The sequence below is a fragment of the Xiphophorus hellerii genome, chromosome 24 (genome assembly GCF_003331165.1).
Source record: "Xiphophorus hellerii strain 12219 chromosome 24, Xiphophorus_hellerii-4.1, whole genome shotgun sequence".
Lineage (NCBI taxonomy): Eukaryota > Metazoa > Chordata > Actinopteri > Cyprinodontiformes > Poeciliidae > Xiphophorus > Xiphophorus hellerii.
Genome location: NC_045695.1, coordinates 8,901,381 through 8,924,263, shown reverse-complemented (window position 1 = coordinate 8,924,263; position 22,883 = coordinate 8,901,381). Strand labels below are relative to the sequence as shown.

At 39.1% G+C, this 22,883-nt stretch overlaps 4 protein-coding genes across 20 annotated transcripts in view; 2 read left to right on the top strand and 2 right to left on the bottom strand.

Moving 5' to 3' along the window:
- LOC116715846 (peripheral plasma membrane protein CASK-like) overlaps positions 1–8,624 on the bottom strand; it is a 34,561-nt gene extending 25,937 nt beyond the window's left edge. For 5 of the 10 annotated variants that reach the window (XM_032556544.1, XM_032556546.1, XM_032556545.1 and 2 more), the window contains exon 1: positions 7,743–8,623. In XM_032556544.1, coding sequence (XP_032412435.1) covers positions 7,743–7,807 — 65 coding nt within the window. In that variant the 5' untranslated portion in view covers positions 7,808–8,623. Of the gene's footprint in view, positions 1–7,742 lie in introns of all 10 variants that reach the window. The other 5 variants (XM_032556539.1, XM_032556542.1, XM_032556541.1 and 2 more) reach the window with 2 other exon arrangements.
- Positions 8,625–10,876: 2,252 nt separating this feature from the next.
- On the top strand, positions 10,877–13,802 carry cenpl (centromere protein L). The gene is made up of 5 exons (XM_032556471.1): positions 10,877–11,021; positions 12,105–12,276; positions 12,365–12,619; positions 12,701–13,273; positions 13,646–13,802. Exons 1-5 carry the CDS (start codon positions 11,002–11,004, stop codon positions 13,718–13,720), a joined length of 1,095 nt encoding a protein of 364 aa, XP_032412362.1. The 5' UTR covers positions 10,877–11,001; the 3' UTR covers positions 13,721–13,802.
- Positions 13,803–14,092: 290 nt separating this feature from the next.
- LOC116715809 (FUN14 domain-containing protein 1) lies at positions 14,093–17,872 on the bottom strand. 7 transcript variants are annotated; one of them, XM_032556478.1, is made up of 5 exons: positions 17,006–17,204; positions 16,577–16,745; positions 15,990–16,065; positions 15,561–15,695; positions 14,093–15,343 (listed from the first exon to the last, which is right to left on the bottom strand). In XM_032556478.1, exons 1-5 carry the CDS (start codon positions 17,028–17,030, stop codon positions 15,266–15,268), a joined length of 483 nt encoding a protein of 160 aa, XP_032412369.1. In that variant the 5' UTR covers positions 17,031–17,204; the 3' UTR covers positions 14,093–15,265. The 7 variants fall into 7 exon arrangements, with proteins under 7 accessions (XP_032412369.1, XP_032412370.1, XP_032412363.1 ...); XM_032556479.1 differs by having other exon boundaries at positions 15,567–15,695; positions 17,006–17,196; XM_032556476.1 differs by lacking the exon at positions 17,006–17,204 and adding an exon at positions 17,756–17,872 and having other exon boundaries at positions 14,106–15,343.
- The window catches only part of LOC116715807 (histone demethylase UTY-like), a 22,307-nt gene continuing 17,289 nt past the window's right edge, over positions 17,866–22,883 (top strand). For both annotated transcript variants that reach the window (XM_032556468.1, XM_032556467.1), the window contains exons 1-2: positions 17,866–18,070; positions 18,212–18,275. In XM_032556468.1, the coding sequence (XP_032412359.1) occupies positions 17,892–18,070; positions 18,212–18,275 (243 nt within the window). In that variant the 5' untranslated portion in view covers positions 17,866–17,891. The remainder of the gene's footprint in view (positions 18,071–18,211; positions 18,276–22,883) is intronic.

Genomic DNA, 22,883 nt, shown 5'->3' with positions numbered 1-22,883 from the left:
TGCAAGAAGAGAAGAAGGGAGGGAAACAGGGTAGAAACAAAGAGGAAATGAAGTAAATACGTTGAGTAAGGAAGGAGAAGTGGACATCAAGAAGGAAAACCCAAATATTTAGAGAATGAAATAGCGAATGCTAATAATTTTCTTTTTCCATCCTGAAGTAAAATCCCCATAATTGTCCCAGACCACACAGGAAACCCTGTTGGCATATTAATAAACACTATAACCACAATTGAGGATCAACCCGTCAGCTTCTCCTGCAGCCATCTCTTCTCTCCTGACGGCCCATAAATCAAAACTTCCTTTCAAACCTGGGTTGATTTAAACGCCCATTTAATCCGATAAATAAAGCGGTATTTCTCATCACATCATCTGGAATAAATAAATTATCCAATCACCCAAGCCTCATAAAGTCACGAAGCCATGTGTCCTCGCAAAGATGGAAGCACAGACGTGCAGAAATGAGCCTAGGGATTGAGTGTTTGGGGGAAAGAGGCGGCGGGGTGAAGGGAGCACATGCCATTACTGAAATCACTGCAGCTGCACTTGGTGGACTCACGCAAAACACCCACATCCCACCGACGGCAGCAGTTGGCAAACATCAGGCCGAGGTGGCGGCCTGCTGCTTGGATTGCATCACTTGTCTGCTTCATGGGGGGAAAAAAAATCTATTATATCTAAATAAACAAGTTGAATAAACCGCAGCAAAAAAAAATCCCAACATTTTTTCTGTAGTTTCTCACAGGATTTCTGTTAAAAGTTAGTTTAATTTAAGACTTGACCACTGATAGCAATCAACTTTGTTATCTTAACTTAGCGGTTTTGATGACTCAAATATCTTCACACCTTGGTTCACCAACTTCAGCGCCTTCCTACACGATGTAGAAAGTGCTAGAACAGCTACAGGCCAAATACTGAAATTCCTTAATGCTTCTCAGCATCATGGGTTTTATTCCTTTATTATAACTCATATATACAAACAAGCAAACAAAAGCAATGCAATTCTCAAATAAATTTGTAGAGAAAAGTCATTTTAAAAAACCCACAAAGTGTAATGCAAGACCTAGTTTGGAAAATTTGAGGGGATATTTATGACTTTTTAAAAGCAACTTTGGACCAAGCTCCAGTCTAAGCAGCTGATAAATGTGGCATAATTTGCATTAAGGGCGACCCCTTGCAAATAACTGTCCAAATCATTGAATTTGTAATCCTATTAAACTGTTCAAATGTAAGTATTTCAAGCCAAAGAAAGAAAAGCAGAATCTGATTTATTTGCTTAAGGAGGAGGGTTTGTGTTGATTTGTTCCCCTGCAAAGCGGAAGGCTACATGACCCAGACAGTAATGCAATCCTTTATTGATCTAAGCAGGAATTGCAGCTGTACACGCCTCGGCAGACGGAGGTGTCTGCGTGGCCAAATGGGGAACGGACGCCTCTCCAACTTTAATACTTGGACTTTCTCGTAACCACACCAAAAAAAAAAAAAAAGTTTTTTATGAGAAAATGCCACTGCTGCTACAATTACAAGACAATGAGATTTTAAGGGTCTAGAATATTCACAAGAAACTTTATTGTTATCATCCAGATCACAATAAGCCAGGGGACTGATCACTTCATTGGGTTGGATTGAGTCACACGGTGTAATACTGTTGGCGGTAATGAGCGCCGCAGGGCGGAAATAAAGACTCTAATAGTGCTTCTCGACAAGCAAAGCCCAATTCAAACACAATCATTGCAGATAAAACTGATTAAATTACCCCAAAGCCTTTCAAACACTGGAGCTGAAGTCTCACAATAAGCATGTGGTGAATGTTTATATTCCTAATCTCATTTAAAGTAGGGCTGCAACTTTTGATTGTTTCACTAATCGATTATTCTGACGATCAATCGTACTTTTAAAAATTGCCACATTCTGCAGATCCTTTATTTAACCACTATTTGTAATACAATATTGGAAATAAAATATGCCAAATAATCAATTCCCTTTATAAATAAGGAAAAAAAATTATTGACTAAAATGCAATAACAAAGTATTCCTTTAGTGAATTCTTCATCATTTATAGATTCCTTGATTCATTTTTGCATTACTGATTAACATTAAGAGAGCTTCTCTGAGTATTTTGTTCTTTCAGCAAATGTCCTTTTTTTAAGTCTGTTCAGTTGACAATAAAGTGGCAAATGAGTTGATAATCATTTTAGTAAATCGATTAATCACAATTAATCTCATTAATCGTTTCAGCCCTAATCTATGCTTGATGAGTCTCAGAATTGGGAATCTTGTTCGACAAAAAAAATGTCAGTACTGGGAGATTTGGCTTCATTTTAGACGTTTTCCGCCTGCCGTAACGTCCACCTATAGGCGGTGTCAATAAAACCCGAGATAAAAACGAGGCGGAGTGCTGCAGTGTCTCCCAGCATTATTTATATCTGTAGCCTCGGGGCCATCACATTCCCAGCTCCACTTGTCTCCATTGATCTCCCTCAGCTCCCCCTCATCCCTCTGCTGAGGAAAAGTGATCCCCTCCTCCTAGCCGAAACACATCCTGAGACTCTGTGGGCTCAACACACTTGATCCACCAAAGGAGAACTGAGTGGATAAGAGGGATCTTCTGCTCTTTTCTTTGACGTTAATCTGACATTTCACTTTTTCTAGCAAAGCTTCAAATGGCCCTCAGATGACGACATAGTCTCCTCCTCTACTCATTGTTCTGGACTGTGTGACAACACCTGGATGACATTAAGCTGGTTATGCAGATATTGTGTACATATTGATCAGTCGAAACAACAAATTTCAACTATAAGCACTGAAATATGCAAAACAGAGAGTTTCAGGCAGGACTCCAGTCCTCCATGCCACCGTCTTGTACTTGTACTACCTTTAACTTGTTTAATCAGATGAATTTACTCAACTGTAGAGATGCGTAAGAAATTAAAAGCATCACACTAGAGTCTAACAATCAAATAAACAGGGAGGGGTACGGTGGCCGACAGGTGCAAATGCGCAGCAAAAGAGAAAACATGCAAACAAAAAAGAAGACACCCCCGAATGAAATGCAGCAAACAAAAAGAGAGACGCAAACACCCCCGAATGAAATGCAGCAAACAAAAAGAGAGACGCAAACACCCCCGAATGAAATGCAGCAAATAAAAACAGAGACGCAAACACCCCCGAATGAAATGCAGCAAATAAAAAGAGAGACGCAAACACCCCCGAATGAAATGCAGCAAATAAAAAGAGAGACGCAAACACCCCCGAATGAAATGCAGCAAACAAAAAGTGTTGAAAACGGAAGTGCTCCAGACCACTAGGGGGAGTCAAAGAAAATAGTATTCATTTCTATGGGACCAGATGCAAGATTCAGAGAAAGAAATTTGAAAGAAAGTAAAGGTATCTTTCTGAATCTTGCATCTGGAAAGTGTGATTATTGTGAGAAGTCTGAAACAATAGAGCATGTTATTTTAGAGTGTTGTAAGTATGAAGAAGAGAGAAGATGCATGCTGAGAGAGTGTGTAGGTATTAAAGAAAGGTTTAATTTAATAGAATTTTTGAGGAGAGATTTCGGGAGTAGACATATTCAAATAATTATTTGGTATCTTAAAAAAACAAAGCTATTTCATAGGATATGAGTAGAGCAAGTTGGGTGTGAATGTGTAAAGAATATCAAAGAGGGGTATATAAAGTTATAAGCAAGTTGGATAATATAAGCAGGTGTGTATGTGTGGGGGTATGTTTAATCAGGAGTTAATGGAGGGAAAAGGTAGAAAGTGAAAGTTTATAGACCATCTCGAACCACACTCCATACTGGTAAGTGGCGGTAATGCTACTGTAAGTTTGTTGCCAACCGCCAATAAATACCAAGAAGAAGAAGAAGAAGAATCTTGCATCTGGTCCCATAGAAATGAATACTATTTTCTTTGACTCCCCCTAGTGGTCTGGAGCACTTCCGTTTTCAACACTTTTTGTTTGCTGCATTTCATTCGGGGGTGTTTGCGTCTCTCTTTTTATTTGCTGCATTTCATTCGGGGGTGTTTGCGTCTCTCTTTTTATTTGCTGCATTTCATTCGGGGGTGTTTGCGTCTCTCTTTTTATTTGCTGCATTTCATTCGGGGGTGTTTGCGTCTCTCTTTTTATTTGCTGCATTTCATTCGGGGGTGTTTGCGTCTCTGTTTTTATTTGCTGCATTTCATTCGGGGGTGTTTGCGTCTCTCTTTTTGTTTGCTGCATTTCATTCGGGGGTGTTTGCGTCTCTCTTTTTGTTTGCTGCATTTCATTCGGGGGTGTTTGCGTCTCTCTTTTTGTTTGCTGCATTTCATTCGGGGGTGTCTTCTTTTTTGTTTGCATGTTTTCTCTTTTGCTGCGCATTTGCACCTGTCGGCCACCGTAGAGGGGAGACAACAGAGACTCAAACGTCTCTGTACGTGGCTTTCTAACCACACAGTCATAGTGGCAAAAGCAGCAGAGCTGGATTAGCAGTGCTAGGACGTGTTGCCATGAAATATCGTCTCTACTGCCAGGATATTGAGATCGTAGCATTAAAGTTGAAACGATTAATCGAAATAATTCAAAATAATTGTCAACTAATTTAGATATCAATTAATCAGTAACTGGAGTATTCAGACCCAGAAAAAAGGCAATTTGCTGAAATAATAGCACACAGTAATTAAGCCAAAACTGTATAAAAATACATGTATACACATTTGGATTTCAATTTTTTGTTTCCTTTGTAAATATGTTCTACCCAGAACTCCTCTTCACTTAGTTCAAATTCTGTAAAAAAAAAAAAAATACATTAAAATAAATTAAATACACACACGCAAGAAATTCTATGTTATTGCATTTCAGGCAATAAAATGTTCTTATTTCAAATGGAATTGAGTTATTTGTTTATATGCATATTTTAATTTATATATTGTATTGTTTAAAAAAACCTTAAGTGATCAAATGAAAAATCTCTAAAATGTGCCTTTTTTGATTAATCAATTAATGACTAGAATAACTAATTATAAACATAACTGTTTGTTGCATTTCTAGTTATTTAATAAAAGTGATGAGACTAGTTTGACTAATTTCAAACATTCAACATTCAAGATAAGATAAAGTCTTTGGGTCCAGTTTAGAAAAGTGCAGGTTTGTCTTTTTGACAACCTTTTCATGGCCCTCAAATCGAAAGTGAGAAGTTTCCGGATCCCTCGATGCTTGCAGGAGGAAACAGAACAAAAACATTCATTTCCGGTTTCAGTACCCTTAACCTCTTTTATTAAAGGGTGCCTTCATCCCTGTTCCTCCTTTCTGCTGACAAATTCAATACTAAAAACTCTAAATTTCGTGGCATTTTTCTAAACACATCATTCTTTTGTTTAGGATTCTAAGAGCAATGTGTATGACGTTTAAAAGCAAGGCCACCATCTGTCCTTCAGAAGAAGAAATGTGATTGATATTTCTCCTATTTTGTTCATTCTGTGTTGGTTTCTTGTTGAGATTAGGGGTGCTGAATGCATTTTTTCTAACTTACAGAGAAAGTTAAAGGTTTTTAGCCACTTGTCAGAAATAATAAGCTCATTCCCTTAACCCCTGTGAACAAAAAACAATAATGTAATGCAGTTTATGGTTTCATATAGTGCAGTATAAAGTTCTGATTTGGTACACCAAATGCAGAGGTTATTATCTTCTCAAATGACCCAGAAAAGTAGCGGCTCCTCTCCCCTTGTGCCACATTATCAATAAAAGAGTCCTGGAAGATGTAGTTATTCAGCCTTGACAATAAATGTTCTCAATCCATAGTTTACCCTTATTAAACCATAAATAAAAGTATTTATTGTCATTTTCCTTCAGATATTTTTTACAGACTCTTTGACCTGCAAAAACAGGATAGCGGTGGACAAATTCAGCAATTAGTCATCGGGAATAAAGCTGGAAAAACGGATATTTTTCCTTACATAAAAGGCTTGAAATCAATTTTAAACTGGGACTAATGAGATTTTGGTTTCTCTTTTGTGGGAAAAAAAAAGAAGAATGATGCAATTTTCAGTTTGTAAAAATCTAGGGACAGAACTGAAAAGCGAAACTTGATAGCGCTACGTCAGTGGTCACAAACTGCATTCCTTGAGGGCCGGAGACCTGCATCCTTTAGATGTGTCCCTTGTCGTGCACACTTGAATTAAACGGCCAAACTGCCTCACTAGCATGCAGTCAAGCTCTAGAGCTCTGCTAATGAGCTAATATTGGAGCCAGGTGTGCTGAAGCAGAGAGACATGTAAACGTTGCAGGACTCTGGCCCTTGAGGAATGCAGCTTAGACCACTGTAAGATAAGGTTGCAAAAAAAAAAAAAAGTTAATCAAACTTTAGAACAAAAATATAGAACATGATTGAGTGTCTTGTTTTAATTTTAAACATTTACTCCTAAAACACATGACTACATTTTTTTTAGCGTTGCAATTATTCTCTATTTTATCAACTAAATTTAGAGGTACTTTTCCAGTGCTTACTGCACCAAATAATTTAGCAAGTATCAAGTATAGCAAGCTAATAATAGAAGATTAATCAGTCACCACTAATTACTACCTTCTTGGGTTCTGCCTGCAGAGATGCTGGAAATATTTCCAAGCAGCAAAATTTGCATTTCATGTAAGTGAGAGGGAAAGTATAGCTGCCTTCTTTCAGCCATCTGACCAGCAGTGAGCAGCAACTGGAGGAGAGACAGTTTCGTATTATTTTACTCGCCATAAAGACAGAAAACTGCTAATTTAAGGACTTGTCTGTTCAGGGTTATTCAAGACAAAGGCACAAAAGGCTGCTTTGGGCTCAGAAAACTGAAAAAGATAACCGGTTAGTTGCATTTCATTCGTAAACTTACAAAAAAAAAAAGGTGTGTACCTCATTAAAAGCAATAAATGGCAACAGGGTGCAAGCAAAAACAGAAAAACACATACTGCAGAGGATGAACCAGCAAGTCAAGATCTTATCAGACTAATGATCCAATTTAGGCTTGTAAACGCCTCTTCCTGCATGAAACATTATTCACCCCTTGGCCTTTGTGTGTGCATTCATCTTTAAACTACTAGACAGACTTTCCTGTAAAATCAATCAAACCCACTTTGAACATTGTCAACTGTAAAACAAGCAGGAATTGTTTGCAAATCAAGATACTAGTCCTTTGCAGCTAATATTTTGTAACAAAAGAAAGAGTTGCCATCATTTTGAGTCAAACTTTTATATATATATATATATATATAAAACATATGGTCAACACAATAGGGAAAATGGAGAAAAAAGTTGCTTGGGTAAGCTAAAGTAGTTGTAACCCAAACTGTATGCAGTGCCACTGTATTAGTAAGTAATTTATGCTGATCCAAGCAGAATATAGCAAAAAAAAAAAAAATTACACAAGGCTTAGTAGTAGCACACGCTCACTCTTTCCTATTCTAAAGTATGTGCCTCTTGTGATGTCATTGATCCAAATATGCATAAAGCAGAAATAGAAAGTTTTTATATGTGTGCTTTACACAAACATTGAACTTTTGTTTCTCATATATGTTTACACCGTCAGCGTGTGTCTATTAATGGCAAGGAAAATACACCCTAGTGTGGCAGCTTTAAAACCAGTGAAGATGGTATAAATCCAACCTCACCCGTCCAATTAACCTTTCGCCTAGTACACCTGTGCGCCAAGACATAAGCATGTTTCAAACAGATGTGGTGAACGTGTCAATATGACTGCAATCCATCCGAACATGAAAATACTCACTTGCCGATCACCTCGCAAAGCTCGTACACATCCTCGAACAGCACGTCGTCGTCCGCCATGGTCATCTAGGCAAGCTGGGATGCTCTCCGAAAGAAATCCCACCCACCGGGGTTTGGAAGTAATCAATGTCAGCTTAATTTCTTTGTCAAGTGAGGTTACTGCTGCGTCGGGAAAACACGCAGCTGCTAACTCAAACCCCTAAAGAACAAAAATTAACGAGAACACAAATAGCCACTAAAATAAACCAAATTAGCCGGTTAGCCGCATTTAGCTGGCGACCCAGGCTGTCAGTCTTCGGCCCCACCTTCTCCCGAGCTCCGCTCCTGGTGGGCTGGCTAAGCCGTAACCACAGACGAGACCCCAGGGCGTGGAGATTTCCTCGTTCGTTGGAAGAAGAACACCCCTTTTAGCATTGCCTCGGGTGTGTACCCCACTGGCGAAGATTATTGCACCCGCAGCAGCATCCACAGACACGTCCCGTGCTCCGACCCAAGATGCTGCCTTTCGCCGCAAGCTAACGGGACTCTCGAGAAGGGTTAGCAAGCTAGGTTAACGCGAGCTAGCAGTCGACAGAATCACCGGTTGGTGTATCACAGATGGCTTATCCCCACCGAAAAAAACGCTACGAGCTCGGGCTGCAGTGTGCTTCAGCTTCCCGAGCCCAAATTAAAGCCCTTCGCGACCATGTCCACAGTCTCCTCTGTTGCATAGACCGCTTGCGCTGGAGAATATTAAAATTGTACCGTGAAGAAAAAAAAAAACCCACTCGTTGCTCTCGGGTTTTACGCTTCCCAAGATGCTGACTGGCTTTGCCTGGCTGTTTCTTTTTTTTTTTTTTTTTTTTTTCGCGACTTCCAGAAATGCCAGACTCCTCCCTCTGTCGACCAGACAAGTGGTCTTTCCAGAGCCAAAATGGCCACGAAGAAAAGAAGGCCCACACACGGTTTTTTTTAGCCTAACTTGAGCCAATATGGCGTCCTGTTGTTGCGCACTACATTCACAGTTTCTTGCTAATCTCTCCAATGGTTCCAGTCAGTGTATCCCGCGCAGGCGTCAACCAGCAAAATCTCATCACCTTACGTCAGCCTTTCCCCTTCTTATCACCATCATTTGAACAGACTCTGTGTTACGCTCGTAATTATATTTTCTGTCAATCATAGCCATTTCCACACATTATGGCTACTTGCTGAATAATTAAACGGATATTGTCTGCACTTGGACAAAAACGAGGTATAAGCAGAAATGTCAGTGATTCCCAAATTCCCATGGGTCATCAGGGACATGCCTGAAAACGGAGGTTTCCAATACTGGGGTAGCGGGCCCAATCAGTGTCACGGCCATCTCTATGAAACCTGACATGTTCTACAGCAGGGGTCTACAATTAAGTAAAAATAAAAGTATTTGTTGGTGCCATTAGCATATGCATATACCAGAAACCAGAAGTGTACATACACCGAATAAAAAGACATGCACCTTTTTTTTCAATCACTGTCTGAAGTTAAAAGAGAGCAAATTTCTCTTGAATTACCAAAATTATTTCTATTTGCCATGATAATGAGGGAGAAAACATACCCACAAATTTCCTTAAGGATTAAAATCAGATTTATTCATTTCCCCGACATGTCTCTTTTCTCAAAATTCTACATGTAAATACCACTTTAAAATAATTAGATTTTTTGGGGGGCAGTATTTTGCAAATGTATTAAAAATTAAAAAGCAATAATTCCAACAGGATTGTAGGGATCTCCATTTAATATTCTCCACAGATTTTTTTTTTTTTCTGTACACAATACTTGGTTAAAGCATTCCGTGTATTCCTTATTCTTACACCCCGATACGAGATGCTGGATTGTTTTTAGGGCCTTTTTTGAAAAGCGTGCAGTGAATAAGACTCATGCGAATGTTTATTGCTTGTTTCATAATTGATGATTGTGTGATGTTTTTTTATAATTTAAAGCGCTTTCAACTGTCTTGTTGCTGAAATGTCTATGACTTAACTGTGTAACGTTTCTTTTCTTAAGTGCTTTCAGTTTTACTCTAAATGTAATTCCAAGAAATCTTCCATGAAGTAAATTTTTTGTGTCATAAGTCCGCAGGATATTTTCTAAAAGTACTGGGGATCATCAAAACAGATTGGTTTGCCTCGCTCTTTACCGTTTTGAGGGACACAGATGGGAATGAACAAGGACATTGCTTGCCACTAGATGGTGCTGTGTATTTGGAGTATGTTCTGCAGTTTGTGTGAGGAGTGCTGCATCCCTCCTCACACATCCTCTCCAGGCTTCCTCCATTGGTTGAACCCACCAGCTTGTGCAAACCATTTGATTGGCTGTTGATGTGGTCATCATGCTATCTGCTGCTCAGTATCCCTCCATTCAATGCTCAGTCAGTCAGAAAACATAGAAATACACAGACACATGAACAGTGCACATGTGGGACTAGAAACAATAAGTACAGCCAAAGCAGATGGATGAAAATCAAAATAAAGTGCAAAGAAGCTGAAAAATGAGAACAGGCATACGGGGAAAAAAGAAAAGAGCCCTGTTTCTATGGTAACATGGTTTCATGTGAAAGGGAGCTATAAAATATGCACACACGGCAATTCACATACAGGCGCAAAGATGGAGAGCCCCTAGATTAAAATAAACTTAAAATAATACAAATACTTACACCCTAACATTTAATGTTTTTCTTGCAAGAAGCAGATGATCTTTTTGGTCAACTATTTGAATAAATTATAGCTGTGAAGTTGGGCCCGACTGATTCATTGCCTAAATATTCACATTTTCGTCACATTATATGCAAGAATTATTATTATTATCATTTTTTTCAGTTTTAGCTTTTTGGACGGCTCACTTTTTTTTTACTTTTACTTAGTTTAAAAATATGTTGAAGTAGTGCTGCCCTTACTTGAGCACATCTTGCTGGTCTTCTATTCTACCTACTTTTATTGTAGCCTAATGTGACAATGTAAGAAGTTAAAGGTGAAGTCGTGATTTTGAATGGCATTGCAAACGTAGTGGTATCGATTGAGCAGTAGATGGCAGTAATACGCCGGTAACCTGAATGTGAACCGCTGGAATGCTGGAAGACGAAGAAGAAGAAGAAGACCGCGAATTGTTCAAAATTAGTTTCCGGTGCACGTCAATACGTTGCTTGCCAACCGCCATAAAAAAAAAAGAAGAAGAAGAAGAAGACTAGTTTCCAGTTTTTGTTACTGTTTGTTATTTTCCTCTGAGCTTTGGTCGGTAAACGGAGCATGGAGGGGTCTCGCGAAAGGTACAGTTTTTCAGTAATCTCTGCACTTTTAACTGGTGGAACTAATTTACTAAACGACATTAAACCTGTCGTTTTTCACAGCTTTCCCTGTGGGTCTCCTTGCACAGGGGGCGTCCAGCTAGCTTAATAGCTCACGAATTATTTTTGCGTGAGGTGTGTTTTGGAATGTTTTGGGTGTCTTTTATTAATCTCCGATGACTTTATCATTTAAATCCAACCGAGTACGATAACAGATTGAGTTTTCACATCACTTAATTCTCGCTTTCATTTGCTTTGGGCGACAATATTTTATGTGAGAGCAAAATCAGAGATGTTTTCGACTTTTCTTCTTCAAATATTTATAGCACAGTTTTCCGATAAGACTGTGGAAGAGCTATGACTTCTACAGACAGTGGTTGTCAGACGTTTTCATCTATTCATTGTTGTCATAGCTTTATTAGCAGTCGACATGCGCTTTTTTGTGCATAGGTTTTTATTGTGGGTTTCTCAAATTCTACAAAAGTCGAGATAACATAGGGTCAATATATAGTTAAACCATAAAATTACATCCACTGTAAAAAAGACACTCAAATTTTTGTGCTGTGGCATTATATCAAACTTACATTTCCTGTTAAAGGGCAGTTATAATCACTAAAATTATATATTTTGGATAAATGCAAAGTAATGCAAGCATGTATTCAAATGTAGTTAATATACTACTAGGCCTTTAATCAGTTGGGAATGACAAATTGTTCAGAGGCAAAGTAATTGGACATAATCTGAGGGTGGAATGGACCTTAAATTTAGCTGGTAAATTGTTTTGATTAAATTCATTTTATTTGCCTTACCCCCCGATCCCCCTCACACACACACACACACACACACACACACACACAGTATGATCTACCTAATCTGCCAAGAGCAGTTGTCAGAATTAAGCCAGAAGCTTGTTGACTTCCAAAGTAATTATAAGAATTCAAGTGTGCACAAAGAACATCTTACAAACCAAAGTGTGAATTAGCGAGATGTTATATCTGTCTGTAAAGTCTATGTTCTTTGAGAAAAAAACAGACGCAATGTCCTGCATCTGTTTTTGCTCTTCAGTGCAGGGAGGACTCCTCACAGCGGTGATGTAAAGAGGAGGAGCAAAGGTCAGAGCTACCGGCGGTCAATCCGCACCTGCTTCGGCGTCGCATCAGGGCTTGGCCTGACGCCGGCGCTGACCGCACGAAGAATGAACACCAGTAGGAAAGCTCCAAGGTCCCAAAACATCACTGTGAGTGGCGCCTGGCTTTCACTTTGATAGGTGGTTGTGTTTGTTTCGAAAGTCATGGAGTGATGACCATACTTTATTGATTTCAAAGGAAAAAGTGAAGCCAGAGCACCTGGAGTTGCTGGTGAAAACGGAGTGGCAGCTGTCGTACGTCACTCCTCTCTACCAGTTCAGACACACCCAGCTGAAGAGCTATTCCCGGCAGCTCTCTGCGTTCATTGCTGCAGAGAAGCAGCAGGGCCTGGCGGTGGAGGTGGGGGGGCTGCAGAACACCTTCAAAGTCTCCTTCTCCGTGCTGCAGGGGCTGGCAGAGACGAGCGATGACCCTGAGACTGTCCTCATCCAGGTAGTGACGGGACTCGGACGTGGAGGGTTTTCCAGCCGTTTTTGGTTGCGTTTTGTCATCTTTTCCCTTTTTCTTTTAAAGGTACAGTCAAAGCCAATGTTTGCAAGGCAGGAAGATCCACCGAAGACGGTTTGGAGTGGGTGGTTGTCCTGCATCAATGGTAACCCTGAATATCTTCAGTCGCTTCCAAAGGATTTTACCTGCCTACCTCTGTTTTGCAGCAAAGGGGCCGAGGACCTGTCTTCTTTGGTTAAGTCTTGGTTACAGAGGACCTTTGACTGCTGCTTTGGCCCTCTGGACATCAACCAAACCACTCTGCAGTGGCTTGCTGCCTTATGGACCAACTGCCACATGGAAACCAACATCCAGAACTTGAAAATGATTTGGACTCTCCCAGTCTTGCCACCGCTACAGGTGACTTACACGGTCGACTCTGACGACGTGCTGGACCTGTGGAGAAGCACGAGGGAGAGTTCAGCGGAGAAGAGCAGGGAGGCGGAGGATGAAGTGTGTATCGACTTCTCGGAGGTGACGAGGTTCATGCAGGGACTCATGAGCCACTTTTACAGACACTTCAGGGTGGACCTTTCAGCTGGGAAACTGAACCAAGTGTCCTCTGCACTGGGATCAGCCAAAGTCAACGGCAAGATAAAGGTACTGTATTGACATAGTGTGTATATGTGCAGTGGTTGAAAGCAGGATTTCTCTAAAAAAAAAAAAAGAAGATAGATTTCAACTGGTTTTTTGGCTTTCTCTCCCATTTCTCATCTAATTAATGGAATATTTGTTCCCTTTATTACGCATAATTTAATTTGCATTTGTTCTGGATTTCTTGACTGTTTACACCTTGTGAAAATTTCATATCGGTACCTCTATTTAATTGATGATAGGAAAAGCTTTGACATGTTAAGTACGTATTTTTCGCTACTATATTGACCAATTAGGGGTGATGCTGAATTTCAGGCATCCTGACTTGCAATGTACATGCGCTACAGTATTTGAAGCAAATGTTTTCTTTTATTTCAGATTTCCAGTAGCAGATACCTAATCAGCATCTTCAGCCTGCTCACCGAATGTGCCCTCCTGAAAATGCCCATCTAGCTGTGACACTGAGCAGCCATCAGAAAAAACAGACTATAGGTTTGTTTTTTAGTTTCCGCTTTAATACAAACGTAAGTGAAACCAGACATTATTTTATTTTATTTTTTTTATTGGACTCACACTTTCAGGGAAATTCAGTTTGCTCACAATTATAACGAGTGATGCTGAACCTTACTGGTGTTTCAAATGCACACACCCCTCAGCTTCGCACCTTTTTGTAAATACAGTGAGTATTTTACTTTATTTGTGACTTGACATGAATAAAAGCAAAAATTATTTTGTTTCATTTTGTACAGAATGTGAAATGTATAATCTTGACATGTTTAGAAAAAAGTGTAGCAAAAAGTTGACATTTTCAAACTTTATTTCTTGTGTTCAGGTTTAAGTCAGTTTTGTTTTTTTTGTCATCACTTCATCTTGTCCATCCGTCCTCCCATTTGTTTCTCCATCTGTTTGTGTGTCCATAAGTTCTAAAATAACACCCTAAAATCATTTTTGCTACGTTAAAATAGCTTACACACCTAAAATGAAACGCATTCATACTGAGTTTAACTTGTGATTAGAACTGAACTCTCTCTGAAGAGGAGTCATGTATTTGATTTTTCAATGTATTTTCTATAGGTCTTAATAGTTGTGTGATGGTGAACTTTGAAATGATGTATGAGCATGTTTTTTTTCTTTCTACTAATTAAATATTTTCTAGTGAGAGGCATATGTAAATGTCCTGATCAAAGAGCAAACTTTAAGAAAACTGTGAATTTCAACAAATTCAAGCATATTTATTCCAAAAAGACACAAATAAAACACAAACAGGGTTATCAAAATCATGTCAAATAAAAACAAACAGCAAAAAACACCAGTTTAAGATTTAGCAACATCTTCAAGAACAAATAATGATATAGCTTATTGCACTTATACAAAAAAAGGCAAAAATAAAATTCAAGCAACTTAAGAGTAGAGTTAGACTGCTATAAATAACGTAACAACGCTGTTATACCTACACAGACGCTAAGGGACTCACAACCACTACAATAAGAGGCTTATGAGTCAAAGTTGCTGCTTTTGAGTAACCAGACACTTTCATTTTGTTTTTGATCTACAGCCTGGTCATAATTACAGTTCAGCCGATGACCACCCAGTCATTTAAAAAGCATTTTGATCATGCCGTGTGGTGCGAAAATGCACAATTTTTTTTGAGAAAACTAACTTTTCTAATATTTCAGCAACATAAAAAAGTAAATTCTTGGGTTTTAGTTGAGTTTGTCCACTCCTAGTGTATGAAATATGTACAGTTCTGATGAGAATTGAAATATTTACAATGATACCCGCAGCGGTCAATTTCAGAATCTAAAAGAAAAGAAAACACTTGGATAGAGCAGGAGTGCCACTGTCACAACAGATCATGCTTACATATTTAACAGAACCCCTACTCTCTCTTCATTATGTGATAAATCAGGAGACGCATGGGGCAAAGAGGTAAAGTATGGAGATAAATGTAGTGATGAGATTCACAGTAGGTGGGAGGGTAATGTGTGAGCTGCAGCTTTAGGATGCCAGTCCCAAAAAGAAGCCACCAACAAACCCGCTGGACAGGACGATGTTCCTCTTTATAAAATCTGTGGCCTGCAGGAGAATGAGGCAAAAAAAGAAAACTTTCTGAATCAGGACACATTTTTGATGTAGCTGTTCTAACCTAACACTAGAGGGCACTGCTTTGTTTCAGATCAACACCACATTTAATTATTTTAATGATAAACTTAGAAAAGGATAAATAACATCAGCAAGATTAAATTTAAAACAAAAAAGGGGTTAAAAAAAGAGCAAGTGTTGTTCCAGGTACCTTTACCTCCTCAATGAATGTGTTTATTTCAGGGGCTGCTTTGTTTGCCTTCTTCTTCAGGTGCTTTTTTGCTTTGTTTACGTCCTTCTCCACCTTTTTCCAGTCCACCTGCACGTAACCACTGTGGTTAGCAATCTGCAGGAGGAATAAATCATAACCACATGTTGATCTCAATGTGAAATATAACAGAGATTGCTTCAACGGACAGAAAAAAAGAACCGATATGAATGCAATTCTGTGTATGCACCCAGATGGCTCATGTCCACCCAGAGCCAGCACACACAAAGCTACTCTTTCTGCTGTTAAGCAGTCGAGCAGCATGCTGTGCAGCTGGCCTCTTCGCTTTTCATTTAAGTATTCCAAAGGAGGCCGCAACGTTTTTGTTTTTTATTTTAGGGCAGCATAAACTCATTGCTTCCAGGCCTTTACCTGTAAAAGAAGGAATCCTCCACCAATGGCAGTCGCCGCTATCTTCCCGACTCTTTGGAAAACATAGCCAGCACACCTGGACAGGTTGATAAGATAAGGAGGATTGGTTCTCAAACCAAAAAAGCCAAAATACAGCCCTTTGCAGAAGCAGTCATTTTTCTTAGTCTCCATATTCTGTCATGTTACTAAATTTGACTAGATTTTATTAGGACTTGATGTAATAGACCAACATAAAGCAACTCAAACTTTCTGTTCAGTACAAATTGTATTTTATTGACATGTAACAGAATAACAGGAGCTGGTTTTAAATACAGAAAAACTACGCTTCTTTTTTTCTTCAAATTTAAGATTGCATCTAACTTTCTTCGTCTATCACATGAAATTGATATATACATATACTTCGATTGTTTTTTTTGTTTTGTTATAATATGGATAAATATGAATATTTTCAATTGGTAGAACAACTTTTGCAAGGCATTGCATGTAATCCAGAACATTTAAACTGATATTATCGTCGACATAATCGTTTAATTGATGGGAAATAACTGCATAGAGATTCTGTTTTAGTCGATCCACAATGTCCTTACCAGCCAGTCACCCCTCCCATCATGATCTGGGTGGCCACGGAATATTTCTCAGCAATCGGCCCGGAGTTGTTCCCAAACACCCGGCTCCACCACTGGTGCCTCCGGGCGTACTCTGTGAGGTCCACCACCTCGTAGACCTCGTCTTCGCTCTCTGGGTCGTCCTGTCCTGCTGTGTTGTTAACCACATGAAATGTATATTTTAGGCTGTTTCTGACCCTAAGCTCAAGTGCTCGGTTCATACGTTTCTTTTTTTTCATTGGGAGTAGCTAATATTAGCTAGGTATATAGCGAATAGCTCCCGGTGTGATACGGGTTTGTTTTCACTGTGTTTGAAAGATATATTTCATTTCCAACACTAGGTTTTTATAGAAAAAGAATAAAAAAAAAATTAAAAAAAATCATTTAATCGCAACAAGAACAGTTGCTAACCTTCTCTGTGGTCCCCCGTCGCCATTTTGGAGATACTAGTTATGTCACCGGGATGTTGACAATTCTAAGCCACGCCCACAGCATGACGACTTCCTACGTCACGCGGTAAAAAAGCTGTCATTTCATTTATTTACGTTCAGTGGTTTAGGAAATTATTTGCAAATTGCATTCCTTCTTTCACTGTACTGAACTTTATGAATGAAATAATAAATAGTTATTACTATTTTTTTTTAAATACAAGAATACAAAAATGTAGAATCACATTTTCTAACTGATGAAAAACAATGATTAAAGAAGTGTACTGTTAATGTAATAGTAATAATAATGTGTGATATAATATGCATATGTACGTATATATATACAATAATAATAAAGTGGTTTATTTGTTGTGATGATGCTAAAACTTAAGGGACAAATTGTGAGGGTTAGGATCTATCTATCTATCTGTCTATCGTAGTGATATTAATAATTTGCGATTTTCAGGGACAAATTTACATTAAACCATAAAAAAATGGTATAGCAGAGAAGTCATATGGTAGGAAATGGGCGCTACTATTGGATGAAATGGGAAGAAAGGGCGGGGCTAGAACGGCGCGTGGGTCCGCTTGGGTTTCACAATTATAACAACTTTATCTTCGCGGCCGAAACACATTTTATGGTGAAATACCCACATTTCGGATACTGCACTCAGTTACGTGCATCGCAACAACGGGATAATATTACTTTGTGATGAAAAATGTGAGGAGATACCCGGAGAGCGCTTTTGTGCCCCCCCGACAGGATTTACTACACCGAACAGCATCTTATCATCCTGGGGAAAAGTTTTTGATCATTTTGTTGTCTTCGGCTTCCTTCCTTTGACTCGGCGGAGCACTGCGTTCGTCCCATGCAGTCGTGCGGCGTCTCCGTCGCCGCCGCTGCCTGCGCTGCTGCTCGGAGTCTCGGCTCGGCTTCTTCTGCTGGTGATGAGGGAAAGAAAATGGCGGCGGGAAAAGCGAGTGAAACAGAGGAGGACTTTCCGACACTGACAGCCCAGGAGAGGGAGACTCTGGCCGGGATCGACAGGTCGGGAATATCAACTCCGCGCACTCGCATTAATGCTCAGACACGCACAATTAATCGCTTTTCTCCATTTCGTGTTTTAAATGTCCACGAACCGCCCTGCAAGTGATACTGAGCCGCCTATGTTGTCTTCTTGCTTTGCAGCTCACTGTTTGGATTTCAGAAGCTTCATGAAGATGGCGCCAGAACGAAGGCCCTGTTGATGAAGGTAGCTCGCCTAACTGGATGCATTGCATTACGAAGCTGCGTTCATATTCACAGAACTGGTTTAAGAATACAAACCACAGTGCAGGGCTTTAAAATTCACTCCTAATTTAGCGGGCTGGGCCGAATACAAGTGGCCCACTCTGTAGAGAAACCAAGGCCAGTTAGCCGCAGCCCCTTTTTTAGCCAGTTAGCTCAGCTGCTCACATAAGATGAGCGACTCTGCACCTGCAGGTACATGTTGTGACTACTGGCTGGGTTGCGTTACCAGCAAGAGCATTCGTTCTTCCGATTTACACTGCTAGTTAGCGTTAGCATATGTTAGTTTGAGGCAACCGCCCTTCCAAGGAGCTTATCTGTGTGCACTTGTGCACAGCGTAGTTATGGTTTTCAGTCATGCAAGCCTTTAACTTGAATGAGAAGTAAATGTCAGTTTTTTTTAGCTGCATGCCGTAGATGCCTCCCTCTAATAGTACCTAAATAAACTATTATAGGAATAATATAACCACAGCAATTGACGTTGTTTAGTTGTGATTAGCTCGTGTCGGAGCACTTCCGTCGGGATTTTTGTTTAGCTTGCAGTTGATGGGATAAATACATTCATTTGTATTATAAACTGAGTTTGGATGAGTGGTTGCGTGAAGTAAGTAGGAACCATCTGACGGCCGTTTCAAGTGACGTTAATGGCTGGTTGCCTGTCCAAGATGGCGGAACGACACCGATAGCTTTACAACAAATTTTATGTAAACGCTTAGCTCCGAGCTGTTTACGTGCTGCCTAGCGGTATGTTGGGTTTTCTCCCCGGTCTTGGCGCACTGTGAATGCGTGTCCCACTCGTCGACCAAGATGGTGTCAGGGTCCTTTGTTTACAGTTCATGCATGAGATTTCACCAGTCTACCTGTACGTAGCTCAATACAACAACGCACTGGCGAGTACGAACTCCTCAGGCTTTGTGACTGTATGATAAGTTTGTCCAAAAAAAGGTGGAGCTGTTGACAAGTGATAATGTGGGGAGACCTTCAATGAATCCGCTCGCTAGGTGGTGTGGGATGCCTACTAGGAAGTGGAACCGCTCCTTTACCTCTATCTGCACAGAAGCAGCAAAAGGGACAAGTGTGCCGTACCAGTGTGGCAATTCTCGCGAGAGAAAAGAGGCAGCTAATGTGGAGTAAGCCCAAAACAAGCAAAATTGATCTTTGAGAATAATTATAACAACGCAGTTCGTTATAATTACTCCAATTTGATTGAAGAAAACGCATTAAAATAATGTAGTCTGGTTAAAATGCGGAGAGAATTTGAGTATTTTCTGGTTCTGGATAAGTATGTGTATTGCAAGACTTGACCTGCCTCACTGTCTAAAAATTGCTCTTTCCTCTTTGACTCTGTTCTTCCTGTTTGTGTCTTCCCTTGACTCCTATCTCTCTTCTTGGTGTCTTTCCTTCCCTATCTCCTTCGTTGCGTTCTTTCTTTCCTTTCTGTCTTTGAGCGTAACAATGCTCAAAAACCAGTTTTAAAAATCACATTTTGCTTTATTTTGGACACATTTCCAAGTATATATTTACTCTACTCGACCGTGAACAGTGAATGTTAATATTTTCTGACAGGCGTGTGACTTTTATTTACATTTTGGAGCATTCCAGAAAGTGAGCCATACAGAATTGATTAGAGATTTAATCAGAGATTTTTTTTTTATTATTATTGCTTATTAAAACCGCTGTACAAAATTTAAAACGCCTAAGTAGTCGGTGTCATTTTTGAACGCAAGTTGTTCTTGAATGCACCATTGAAGCACACCTGCGTCTACATAGTACCGATGTGGTCACACATCTGCTACTATAATCACTGCGATGGTTTTTAGGGCTGTTTGAATACTACAGGAAGCTTGGTTTGCACTTTAGCCTACTTTTCTCCATATAATGTTTACATTCAGCTCGCCTCCATTTCAGATGAGTGATTATGTTTCATACAGAGTGATCTACAAACCATTTTTCTGTTTAAAAACACTGATATACAGCTTTGGTTCAGTCCACCTTTAATCCCCCATCGTCACAATAGCTAAACGAGAAACGGTCCTGAAAGCTCTTTGGTTTGCGTATGTTGTTTGCTTTTTAAAGTTGGACGGCGGATGTTGATTTCAGCGCCTTAGTAAGCTTTTAAAACAATGCTGTATTCATTTGGATGCTGAATCAAAAGGGCTTTTTACAGACATTTTTAGGTTTAAAATTGTTAAATGGACAATGTACGGATATGTCCCTACTTCTTTTTTTTATGTCATTTTCATTACTGTAGGATCAGTTTTCACTGCTGGGAAGATTAGATTGTTGGATTTAAAATTGCTGTTTAAAAAAAACCTGCAGCACTTTTTTTTTTTTTCTTTCAAATTCCATTGAGGAAAAAATGTAAAAGAAACTATTTATTGTAAACGTTTCTAATGGTTTGTGGGAACAGTTGTCACCTTTCTGTTTTTTTAAAATGAAAGCAATTAAACCACGTTGTCCATTTGTGTTAAACCAAACCCAGTCTGTAGATGAACAGAAACACTCACCACTTGACCTTATTGTAATACTTTTTTTTTTTATGACTCCACTCCCACTCAGTGTTTCAGTTTTTGACAGCCCTGTCTGGTGCTTTGCAGTGGTCGGGCCTCTGCACTGTGTGCAGATAAGACTGGGTTCAGTGCTGCAGACAGAACTAGGTCACTATCACTAGTGACTATCTGGCACTGACGCCAACTCACAGTAACTAATAGCTAAACTGTAAGTTGTGAGACAATTTGTTTTTGTTTCTTAGTTGTTTTTTTTGGAAGAAAATGTCTGGGTTTTCATATGTTATAATTTCCCATCTTGGTACTGGGAAGAACTGGATCAGTTATATGATTATGAACGGGACATATTAAAGATATCTCAAGTGTTTTGTTTTGGGTTTTTTTCTCTCTGCAACGTCTGCTCTTACTGCACTAAAAAACCATCTTCAGAAAGAGTTGTTTACTTGTCCAGAAGTCACTGACAACCTACAAAAATAATTCCTAAGGAAGTTGGCAATTCAGAGTGCTGGATTCTGGCATATCAATGGAAGGTTGGGTGGAAGGAAAATCTGTGGTAAAGTTAAGTGTCAGGGAATTGTGGCTTACTCAATATTGTCTTTGCAATACTCTACAAGAGTGTTGCTGTTGCATTGTTAAGTCATGTTTTGTAGCTCCAATCTCCAAGTCAAAGTGCGAGAAAACATAAAAATATTGTCTGGCTTGTGTTTGTTCTCGCATAATATTCATAACAATAGTTGAAAACGTATCACTGGAATCCAGATGAAACCAAGAATCGGAATCAGATGTGAAAAGTCAGACCGGTTTATGTCTACTGCCAGCAAGAACCATATTTCAGATTCACGCACCTTTTATCCAGCACTCCTTTATTTTATTATTATTTTCTTTATATTCTTTCTACGTCTGATGCCTCCATTCAAACTGAATGTGTTTGGTTACATAAGCTTCTGTCAGAAGTAGCAGCGTTTTATTTTGTAAAGTCAAGCAATCATCCATCTGTGTGAGTTGTCCCAAGGTTGTTTCCATTCAAAGCCTAATGGCTTACCTAGACTATCCCTGCAAAACATCACATATTATCACCTTCCTTACAAATGACTTTTTTTTTCTTTTTCTTTTAAGTTGGACCTTCTCTCACCTGTACTTTATTTTTCTTCACATTTTGTTAAAAATAAGACGTCAGGCTTCGATTGAATCACAGAGCAATTGTCTGTTTGGGTTTTTAAAAAATTATGCTTTTACGTGATTTATTTGAGTAAACTAGATTATTTAATGTTCAGCTATAATCCCAGCTGGAAGTCAATTTTACGTGATTTCTGTTGTAACGCAGATTTAGCTATAATTATATATATATATTTTTTGTACCCCAACATAAGGAGATTTTATCAGTTAAGTCTGAAAGTTGCAGGTATAAACAACAATTATATATTTTTTTGGGGCGGTGGGCTAATTTTAGAGAGGCACAACATTATTGTGCATGTTCCAATAATGTTTTTTGATTAAGTATGTTGAGCAGCTTCCATATTGTGCTCTACTATTAAAGAAACGGAGTATTTATTAAATAAAAGCAAGAAAATAAAGTTTCTGAAATGGTCAATCCTGAAAAATATAAATGTATTCTACATTAAACCAAGACAACAACAGCATAAAAGAAAATCTTGCTGTTTAAATAATTTGCAACAGAACAGAGGTTTTAGTCTGTTTTATTTATCAAGTGAAGTTCCGTTCACTTCCTCTCTGTTACACAACTTCCCTAATGTTAGCAACGTTTTCTACTCCCACACATAAACCAAACATCAACTTCACTCATAATTCCAGCCTGTTAATTTTAAATTCAAACTTCAGTTTAACTTTTTGACATTTTCACCATTTCATCCCAACCTTTCTCTATTTAAAAAAACATTCATTTATCTCTCGTTCTTAACCACTGTGCATCAGTTAATTCTGTTGGTAATGGAGTTGGTGACTTTTTGTGTGATCAGAAAGCACTCAGAAGTCTTTGTTTTTAGTGAAAAGTATGTGTTTTATAAGCATTATGCTATTGGAAACCAGCATAATAGCTACTAGCTAAA